General features: G+C 56.1%; 2 protein-coding genes across 2 annotated transcripts in view; both read right to left on the reverse strand.

Annotated features, from left to right (window-relative positions):
- The window catches only part of EEF1G (eukaryotic translation elongation factor 1 gamma), a 35,425-nt gene extending 24,213 nt beyond the window's left edge, over positions 1 to 11,212 (reverse strand). Inside the window, exons 1-3 of the mRNA XM_090129689.1 lie at positions 11,088 to 11,212; positions 7,876 to 8,034; positions 4,949 to 5,012 (exon numbers count right to left, since the gene is read on the reverse strand). Of these exons, the coding sequence (XP_089985815.1) occupies positions 4,949 to 5,012; positions 7,876 to 8,034; positions 11,088 to 11,102 (238 nt within the window). The 5' untranslated portion in view covers positions 11,103 to 11,212. The remainder of the gene's footprint in view (positions 1 to 4,948; positions 5,013 to 7,875; positions 8,035 to 11,087) is intronic.
- LOC149913467 (uncharacterized) lies at positions 6,654 to 7,870 on the reverse strand (the record flags this gene model as incomplete). The annotated part of the gene is made up of 2 exons (XM_090129574.1): positions 6,654 to 7,093; positions 7,280 to 7,870. Coding segments are annotated over 2 exons (978 nt in total), but the record flags the coding sequence as incomplete, so codon positions are not given.
- Positions 11,213 to 11,368: the final 156 nt, after the last annotated feature.

Genomic DNA, 11,368 nt, shown 5'->3' on the forward strand with positions numbered 1-11,368 from the left:
CCGCATTAGGATGGAAAACTACACCAAAATTGCATTAATTAGGCAGTTAATCACCCCATACACCCCTAACACACCTCGTTAGGATGGAAAACTGCCCCAAAATTGCATTAATTAGGCAGTTAATCACCCCATAGTCCCCAAACACACCTCGTTAGGATGGAAAACTACACCAAAATTGCATTAATTAGACAGTTAATCACCCCATAGGCCCCAAACACACCTCGTTAGGATGGAAAACTACACCAAAATTGCATTAATTAGGCAATTAATCACCCCATAGTCCCCTAACACAGCTCGTTAGGATGGAAAACTACACCAAAATTGCATTAATTAGGCAGTTAATCACCCCATAGTCCCCTAACACACCTCGTTAGGATGGAAAACTGCCCCAAAATTGCATTAATTAGGCAGTTAATCACCCCATAGACCCCAAACACACCTCATTAGGATGGAAAACTACACCAAAATTGCATTAATTAGGCAATTAATCACCCCATAGTCCCCTAACACAGCTCGTTAGGATGGAAAACTACACCAAAAATGCATTAATTGGGCAATTATTTGCCCCACAACCCCCAAACGCACCTCATTAGTGTGGAAAAGGGCCCCAAAATTGCATTAATTGGGCAATTAATCACCCCACAACCCCCAAACATCCCGCATTAGGATGGAAAACTACACCAAAATTGCATTAATTAGGCAGTTAATCACCCCATACACCCCTAACACACCTCGTTAGGATGGAAAACTGCCCCAAAATTGCATTAATTAGGCAGTTAATCACCCCATAGTCCCCTAACACACCTCGTTAGGATGGAAAACTACACCAAAATTGCATTAATTAGGCAGTTAATCACCCCATAGTCCCCAAACACACCTCGTTAGGATGGAAAACTACACCAAAATTGCATTAATTAGACAGTTAATCACCCCATAGGCCCCAAACACACCTCGTTAGGATGGAAAACTACACCAAAATTGCATTAATTAGGCAGTTAATCAACCCATAGACCCCAAACACACCTCGTTAGGATGGAAAACTGCCTCAAAAATGCATTAATTGGGCAATTATTTGCCCCACAACCCCCAAACACACCTCGTTAGGATGGAAAACTGCTCCAAAATTGCATTAATTGGGCAGTTAATCACCCCACAACCCCCAAACATCCCGCATTAGGATGGAAAACTGCGACAAAATTGCATTAATTAGGCAATTAATTAACCCACGACCCCCGAACACACAGCATTAGGATGGAAAACTACACCAAAATTGCATTAATTAGGCAGTTAATCACCCCATAGACCCCAAACACACCTCGTTAGGATGGAAAACTACACCAAAATTGCATTAATTAGACAGTTAATCACCCCATAGACCCCAAACACACCTCGTTAGGATGGAAAACTACACCAAAATTGCATTAATTAGACAGTTAATCACCCCATAGACCCCAAACACACCTCATTAGGATGGAAAACTACACCAAAATTGCATTAATTAGGCAGTTAATCAACCCATAGACCCCAAACACACCTCGTTAGGATGGAAAACTACACCAAAATTGCATTAATTAGACAGTTAATCACCCCATAGACCCCAAACACACCTCATTAGGATGGAAAACTACACCAAAATTGCATTAATTAGACAGTTAATCACCCCATAGGCCCCAAACACACCTCGTTAGGATGGAAAACTACACCAAAATTGCATTAATTAGGCAGTTAATCAACCCATAGACCCCAAACACACCTCGTTAGGATGGAAAACTACACCAAAATTGCATTAATTAGACAGTTAATCACCCCATAGACCCCAAACACACCTCATTAGGATGGAAAACTACACCAAAATTGCATTAATTAGACAGTTAATCACCCCATAGGCCCCAAACACACCTCGTTAGGATGGAAAACTACACCAAAATTGCATTAATTAGGCAGTTAATCAACCCATAGACCCCAAACACACCTCGTTAGGATGGAAAACTGCCTCAAAAATGCATTAATTGGGCAATTATTTGCCCCACAACCCCCAAACACACCTCGTTAGGATGGAAAACTGCTCCAAAATTGCATTAATTGGGCAGTTAATCACCCCACAACCCCCAAACATCCCGCATTAGGATGGAAAACTGCGACAAAATTGCATTAATTAGGCAATTAATTAACCCACGACCCCCAAACACACAGCATTAGGATGGAAAACTGCCCCAAAATTGCATTAATTGGGCAATTAATCACCCCTCAACCCCCAAACATCCCGCATTAGGATGGAAAACTGCCACAAAATTGCATTAATTAGGCAATTAATTGCCCCACAGCATCCAAACACACCTCGTTAGGATGGAAAGGGGCCCTAAAATTGCATTAATTGGGCAATTAATCACCTCACTGCCCCCAAACATCCCGCATTAGGATGGAAAACTGCCCCAAAATAGTATTAATTAGGCAATTAATTGCCCTGCAACCCCCAAACACACCTCGTTAGGATGGAAAAGGCCCCAAAATTGCATTAATTGGGCAATTAATCACCTCACTGCCCCCAAACATCCCGCATTAGGATGGAAAACTGCCCCAAAATTGCATTAATTAGGCAATTAATTAACCCACGACCCCCAAACACACCTCGTTAGGATGGAAAACTGCCCCAAAATAGCGTTAATTAGGCAATTAATTGCCCCACGACCCCCAAACACACCTCATTAAAATAGGAAAAGGCCCCAAAATTGTACTAATTGCACAATTAATCACCCCATAGTCCCCAAACACACCTCATTAAAATAGGAAAAGGCCCCAAAATTGCATTAATTGGGCAATTAATTAACCCACGACCCCCAAACACACCTCGTTAGGATGGAAAACTGCCCCAAAATAGTATTAATTAGGCAATTAATTGCCCCACGACCCCCAAACACACCTCATTAAAATAGGTAAAAGCCCCAAAATTGCATTAATTGGGCAATTAATCACCCCACTGCCCCCAAACATCCCGCATTAGGATGGAAAACTGCCCCAAAATTGCATTAATTGGGCAATTAATTGCCCCACGACCCCCAAACACACCTCGTTAGGATGGAAAAGGAACCCAAAATTGCATTAATTAGGCGATTAATTAACCCACGACCCCCAAACACACCTCGTTAGGATGGAAAACTGCCCCAAAATAGCGTTAATTAGGCAATTAATTGCCCCACGACCCCCAAACACACCTCATTAAAATAGGAAAAGGCCCCAAAATTGTACTAATTGGACAATTAATCACCCCATAGTCCCCAAACACACCTCATTAAAATAGGAAAAGGCCCCAAAATTGCATTATTTGGGCAATTAATTAACCCACGACCCCCAAACACACCTCGTTAGGATGGAAAACTACCCCAAAATAGCGTTAATTAGGCAATTAATTGCCCCAGGACCCCCAAACACACCTCATTAAAATAGGAAAAGGCCCCAAAATTGCATTAATTGGGCAATTAATCACCCCACAGCCCCCAAACACACCTCGTTAGTGTGGGAAAAGGCCCCCAAATTGTTTTAATTAGTCAAATAATCACCTCACAACCCCCAAACACACCTCATTAGGATGGAAAATGGTCCCACAATTGCATTAATTAGGCAATTAATTGCCCCACAGCCCCCAGTATCCAGTGTGAGGGGGGGGAAATGCACCGTTACCAATAGGGAGGGAAATGCCCCAAATCTGCCCCAAAATGGGGGGGGTTTGGACCCAAAATGGGGGGTGGGACCCAAAGGGGGGGGGGGGGACTGGACCCAAAAAGGGGGGGGGGGGAGGGTTGGACCCAAAAGGGGGAGGTTTGGATCCAAAAGGGGGGGATTTGGACCCAAAAAGGGGGGGTTTGGACCCAAAAATGGGGAGGTTCGAACCCAAAAGGGAGAGATTTAACCCCAAAAGGGGGGGCTTGGACCCCAAAATGGGGGGGATTTAACCTGAAAAGTGGGGGGGTGAACACAAAAGGGGGGGGTTTGAACTCAAAATGGGGGGGTTGGTCCCAAAAGGGGGAGATTGGACCCCAAAGGGGGGATTTGGCCCCAGAATGGGGGGGATTTAACCCAAAATGGGGCGGTTGGACCCAAAACTGGGGGATCTCAACCCAAAATGGGGGGGGATTTGGCTCCAAAATGGGGGGGGAATTAAAGTCAAAGGGGGGGGGGGGGAGGGGTTGGGCCCAAAATTGGGGGGGTTGGCCCCCAAATGGGGGGGATTTAAACCAAAATGGGGGTGTTGGACCAAAATTGGGGTATTTTAACCCAAAATTGGGGGGTTTGGCCCCAAAATTGGGGGGGATTTAACCTAAAATGGGGGGGTTGGACCCAAAATTGGGGGATCTCAACCCAAAATGGGGGGATTTAAACCAAAATGGGGGGGGTGGCTCCAAAATGGGGGGAATTTAACCCAAAATGAGGGGTTGGACCCAAAAGGGGGGAGATTTAAACTCAAAAGGGGGGGGGTTGGACCCAAAATTGGGGGGTTTGGCCCCAAAATGGGGGCGTTGGACCCAGAAAGGGGGGGGTTGGCTCCAAAATGGGGGGATTTAACCCAAAAGGGGGGGGGTTGGACCCAAAATGGGGGGGTTGGACCCAAAATGGGGGAGATTTGAACTCAAAAGGAATGGGTTGGACCCAAAATTGGGGTGGGTTGGACCCAAAATGGGGGGGGTTGGACCCAAAATGGGGGGGTTTGACCCAAAATGGGGGGGTTGGACCCAAAATGGGGGAGATTTAAACTCAAAAGGGGGGGGGTTGGACCCAAAAAGGTGGGGATTTAACCCCAAAATGGAGCAATTTGGATGCAAAAGGGGGGGGATTTAACCCGAAAAAGGGGGGATTTAAGCCCAAAAGGGGGGGGGGCGATCCTAAAATGGGGGGGTCGACCCCAGAATGGGGGGGGCGTCCCCAAAATGGGGGGGTTTGACCCAGCACTCACCATAGTAGGCGATGGCGTTGCTCTCAAACACACAGAAACCGTCGTCGCCCTCAAAGGCCGGAACCTGGGGGGGGGAAATGGGTTGGGGGGGGGCAAGGGGGGGCACGGGGGGGGCAGGGGAGGGTTGGGGGGGTGTGAGGGGGGTGGGGGGGGAATTAGGTGGGGGGTGAGGGGACGTGGGGGGGTCAGGGGGACAATGGGGGGGTGGGGGGGAAGGGTTGGGGGCTGTGAGGGGGGTGGGGGGGTTGTATGGGGAATTGGGGGGGCGTGGGGGGGGCGTGGGGGGGAAAGGGGGATGTGGGGGGGATGGGGGGACGTGGGGGGGTCAGGGGGGCAATTGGGGACAGGGGGATTTGGGGGGATGGGGGGGACATGGGGGTCAGGGGGGCAATTGGGGGTCAGGGGGATGGGGGGGGCATGGGGGGTTTGGGGGGGGGACAGGGCAGGGTTAGGGGGTGGGGGGCACAGGGATGGGGGGGGAATGGGGGGGACATGGGGGGCAATTGGGGACAGGGGAATGGGGGGGGCATGGGGGATTTGGGGGGGGGACAGGGCAGGGTTAGGGGGGTGGGGGGCAATTGGGGATGGGGGGGGAAACGGGGGTTCAGGGGGGCAATTGGGGACGGGGATTTGGGGGTTGGGGGGGGACATGGGGGTCAGGGGGGCAATTGGGGGTCAGGGGGTGGGGGGCACAGGGATGTGGGGGGGGGGAATGGGGGGGTCAAGGGGGCAATTGGGGACGGGAATGGGGGGGGCATGGGGGACTTGGGGGATTTGGGGGGGGACAGGGCAGGGTTGGGGGGCGTTGGGGGTCAGGGGGGCAATTGGGGGTCAGGGGAATGGGGGGGGCATGGGGGGTTTGGGGGGGGGACAGGGCAGAGTTGGGGGGTGGGGGGCATGGGGATGGGGGGGCATGGGGGGGGTCAGGGAGGCAATTGGGGACAGGGGGATTTGGGGGCATGGGGGATTTGGGGGGGGACAGGGCAGGGTTGGGGGGGGACATGGGGGGTCAGGGGGGCAATTGGGGGTCGGGGGGTGGGGGGCACAGGGATGTGGGGGGGGGAATGGGGGGGTCAGGGGGGCAATTGGGGACGGGAATGGGGGGCGCATGGGAGACTTGGGGGATTTGGGGGGGGGACAGGGCAGGGTTGGGGGGGTGTTGGGGGTCAGGGGGGCAATTGGGGGTCAGGGCGATGGGGGGGGCATGGGGGGTTTGGGGGGGGGACAGGGCAGAGTTGGGGGGTGGGGGGCATGGGGATGGGGGGGCATGGGGGGGGTCAGGGGGGCAATTGGGGGTCAGGGCGATGGGGGGGGCATGGGGGGTTTGGGGGGGGGACAGGGCAGGGTTGGGGGGTGGGGGGCACGGGGACGGGGGTGACGGGGGGGACATGGGGGGGTCAGGGGGATAATGGGGGAGATGGGGGGGTCATAGGGTCAGGGGGGGGTTGGGGAGGGGGGGGCAGGGGGATTTGGGGGGGGTGGGGGGGTGGGGGGACAATTGGGGGTCAGGGGAATGGGGGGGCAGGGGAGACATGGGGGGTTTGGGGGGGTGGGGGGACAGGGGGGGGATGGGAGAATTTGGGGGGGGACACGGGGGGGTCAGGGGGATTTGGGGGGGATTTGGGGGGGACAGGGCAGGGTGAGGGGGGTGGGGGGGCACGGGGAATTTGGGGGGGATGGGGGGGATGTGGGGGGCAGGGGGGAACATGGCGGATGGGGGGGGGGGGAACACTGAGCCGTATGGGGTCGTATGGGAAGTTATGGGGGATAGGAAGCGATACGGGGGGATTTGGGGGGATATGGGGCGAAATGGGGGGATATGGGGTGATATGGGGGGATATGAGGCGATATAGGGCGATATGGGGGGATATGGGGTGATATGGGGGGATATGAGGCGATATGGGGGGATATGAGGCGATATGGGGGGATACGGGGCGATATGGGGGGATATGGGGTGATATGGGGGGATATGAGGCGATATGGGGGGATACGGGGCGATATGGGGTGATATGGGGGGATATGAGGCGATATGGGGGGATACGGGGCGAAATGGGGCTTATGGGGCCGTATGGAAGATATATGGGGCGATATGCGGTTTATGGGGCCATGTAGAGCAAAATAATGTGACATAAAACAATACAGGACTTATGGGGCCACACTGGGCGATATGGGGCAGTATGGGGCGATATAGGATTATGGGGCCATGTACAGGACATATAGAGTTTATGGGGCTGTATGGCAAATACATGGGGCGATATGGGGTTTATAGGACCATATAAAGAGATAAGGAACAATATAGCCTGATGTAAGTCGATATGGGGTTTATAGGGCCATATTGGGCGATATGGGGTGATATGGGATTTCTGGGGCTGTATGGGAGATAAACAGCGTGATATGGGGTTTATGGGGCCAGATGGTGCGATACGATGTGATATAGGGTGATATGGGATTTATGACACCGTATACGGGACATATGGGGCGATATGGAGTGATTTGGGGTTTGTGGGACCGTATAGCAGATATATGTGGTGATACGAGGTTTGTGGGGCCATATAAAAGATATACTGGGCAATATGGGGTTTGTGGGGCCATATTGGGCAATATGGGGCGATATGGAGCGATATAGGGTTTGTGAGGCCATATACCACATATATGGGGCGATATGGGGTTTTTATAGGGCCATACTGGGCGATATGGGGTTTTTATAGGGCCATACTGGGCGATATGGGGTTTATGGGGCCATATTGAGCGATATGGGGCAATATGGGGTTTGTGGGGCCATATGGCAAACATATGGGGCGATACTGGGTTTATGGGGCCATACGGGGTGATATGGGGCAATATGGGGCAATATGGAGTGATGTGGGGTTTGTGGGGCCGTATGGCAGAGATGTGGGGCGATGTGGGGCGATGTGGGGCCGGCCCACCTTCCCGACGGGGAACTTGCGCAGGAAGTCGGCGCTGCGGTTGCTGTGTCCGAAGCGGAAGTGGGGCGGCGAGCTGAGGACGCGGAGCTGCGCCCCGCTGTACTGAGCCGCGATCTGCGCCTTGAACGAGCGCCAGTTCTCGGGGTACGTGAACAGCGTCTGCGCGCGGCGATGGGGCGTCAGGAGCGATGGGGACGGGGATGGGGGGGGCATTGCTATGGGGTGGGGGGCATTGCTATGGGGTGGGGGGCATTGCTATGGGGTGGGGGCATTGCTATGGAGTGGGGGCATTGCTATGGAGTGGGGGGCATTGCTATGGGGTGGGAACATTGCTACGGGGTGGGGGGCAATGCTATGGGGTGGGGGGCATTGAGAGGTGATGGGGACAGGGCTACAGGGTGGGAGCATTGTTATGGGGTGGGGGGCATTGCTATGGGGTGGGAGCATTGCTATGGGGTGGGGGCATTGCTATGGAGTGGGGGGCATTGAGAGGTGATGGGGACAGGGCGACAAGGTGGGAGCATTGCTATGGGGTGGGGGGCATTGCTATGGGGTGGGGGCATTGCTATGGGGTGGGGGGCATTGCTATGGGGTGGGGGGCAATGCTATGGGGTGGGGGGCAATGCTATGGGGTGGGGGGCAATGCTATGGGGTGGGGGACATTGCTATGGGGTGCAGGGCATCGAGAGGTGATGGGGACAGGGCTACAGGGTGGGAGCATTGTTATGGGGTGGGGGGCATTGCTATGGGGTGGGAGCATTGCTATGGGGTGGGGGGCATTGCTATGGAGTGGGGGGCATTGCTATGGGGTGGGAACATTGCTACGGGGTGGGGGGCATTGCTATGGGGTGGGGGGCATTGAGAGGTGATGGGGACAGGGCGACAAGGTGGGAGCATTGCTATGGGGTGGGGGGCAATGCTATGGGGTGGGAACATTGCTATGGAGTGGGGGGCATTGCTATGGGGTGGGGGGCATTGCTATGGGGTGGGGGGCATTGCTATGGGGTGGGGGGCATTGCTATGGGGTGGGGGGCATTGCTATGGGGTAGGGGCCGTTGCTATGGGGTGGGGGCATTGCTATGGGGTGGGGGGCATTGCTATGGGGTGGGGGACATTGCTATGGGGTGGGGGGCAATGCTATGGGGTGGGGGACATTGCTATGGGGTGCAGGGCATCGAGAGGTGATGGGGACAGGGCTACAGGGTGGGAGCATTGTTATGGGGTGGGGGGCATTGCTATGGGGTGGGGGACATTGCTATGGGGTGGGGGGCAATGCTATGGGGTGGGGGACATTGCTATGGGGTGCAGGGCATCGAGAGGTGATGGGGACAGGGCTACAGGGTGGGAGCATTGTTATGGGGTGGGGGGCATTGCTATGGGGTGGGAGCATTGCTATGGGGTGGGGGCATTGCTATGGGGTGGGGGGCGTAGCTATGGGGTGGGGGGCGTTGCTATGGGGTGGGGGGCATTGCTATGGGGCGGGGGGCATCGAGAGGTGATGGGGACAGGGCTGTGGGGTGGGAGCATTGCTATGGAGTGGGGGGCATTGCTATGGGGTGGGGGCATTGCTATGGGGTGGGGGCATTGCTATGGGGTGGGGGCATTGCTATGGGGTGGGAGCATTGCTATGGAGTGGGGGGCATTGCTATGGGGTGGGGGCATTGCTATGGGGTGGGGGCATTGCTATGGGGTGGGGGCATTGCTATGGGGTGCAGGGCATCGAGAGGTGATGGGGACAGGGCTACAGAGTGGGAGCATTGCTATGGGGTGGGGGGCATTGCTATGGAGTGGGGGGCATTGCTATGGGGTGGGGGACATTGCTATGGGGTGGGGGACATTGCTATGGGGTGGCGGGCACTGCCATGGGGTGGGGGCACTGCTATGGGGTGAGGGGCATCGAGAGGTGATGGGGACAGGGCTGTGGGGTGGGAGCATTGCTATGGGATGGGAGCATTGCTATGGGGTGGGGGCATTGCTATGGGGTAGGGGCCGTTGCTATGGGGTGGGGGCATTGCTATGGGGTGGGGGCATTGCTATGGGGTGGGGGGCATTGCTATGGAGTGGGGGGCATTGCTATGGGGTGGGGGGCATTGCTATGGGGTGGGGGACATTGCTATGGGGTGGCGGGCACTGCCATGGGGTGGGGGCACTGCTATGGGGTGAGGGGCATCGAGAGGTGATGGGGACAGGGCTGTGGGGTGGGAGCATTGCTATGGGATGGGAGCATTGCTATGGGGTGGGGGCATTGCTATGGGGTAGGGGCCGTTGCTATGGGGTGGGGGCATTGCTATGGGGTGGGGGCATTGCTATGGGGTGGGGGGCATTGCTATGGAGTGGGGGGCATTGCTATGGGGTGGGGGGCATTGCTATGGAGTGGGGGGCATTGCTATGGGGTGGGGGGCATTGCTATGGAGTGGGGGGCATTGCTATGGGGTGGGGGGCATTGCTATGGGGTGGGGGGCATTGCTATGGGGTAGGGGCCGTTGCTATGGGGTGGGGGCATTGCTATGGGGTAGGGGCCGTTGCTATGGGGTGGGGGCATTGCTATGGGGTGGGGGGCATCGAGAGGTGATGGGGACAGGGCTATGGGGTGTGGGATCACTGCTATGGGGCGTGGGGACATCAATGGGGTGTGGGGACGGCGCTATGGGGTGTGGGGTCACCAATATGGGGTGTGAGATCATCGCTACGGGATGTGGGGACATCAATGGGGTGTGGGGTCACTGCTATGGGACATGGGGACGCTGCTATGGGGCGTGGGGACATCAATGGGGTGCGGGGACAGCGCTATGGGGTCACTGCTATGGGACACGGGGACAGGACTATGGGGTGTGGGGTCACCAATATGGGACATGGGGACAGCGCTATGGGGTGTGGGGAACCTCAGACCCACAGGGACGGCGCTATGGGGCGCGGCTATGGGGCGAGGGGTCACCGGTAAGGGACATTGGGGACAGCGCTCTGGGTCACGTGGTCACTCCGACCCGCACGGCACCGCAGCGCCCATCCCCCCCTCCGGGCCGCGGCCTACCCTACCCCCCGCCCCCCCTCCCTCCGTCCGCCATCGCCGCTCTCCCCGCGCCCCTCCGCCGCCCCGATCGCCCCCGACCCCATCGGGAGAGCCCCGCGCTCCGCCCCCCGCCGGTCCCGTTCCCTCCGGTCGGCTCGGAGCGGAGGATGGCAGCAGATTGCGGGAGGCGCGCCGCACTCACCCCGGACACCGCCATCTTGAGGAGCGCAGTGGAAAGAGAGGGCGGGGCGGAGCGGCGCTGCCGGAAAGTGATTCCAAGCCGGAAAGCGCGGCGGTCGTAAAGCCCCCCCGAAGACGTAAAGCGCCCCGAAAACGTAAAGCACGCCGGAGCCGTAAAGCGCGCCGAAGCCGCAAAGCGCGCTGCGGGGGCACCACCTTGCTCGCTGCGCATGCGCGCGGGAGCCTCTCGCTTCAAGCGGCCGCGCGTCGCCTTAAAGCGGCGATGGACCGAGGTGGGGCCCA

Source organism: Phasianus colchicus, chromosome 37 (assembly GCF_987193195.1).
Source record: "Phasianus colchicus chromosome 37, bPhaCol1.hap1.1, whole genome shotgun sequence".
NCBI classification, from domain to species: Eukaryota; Metazoa; Chordata; class Aves; order Galliformes; family Phasianidae; genus Phasianus; species Phasianus colchicus.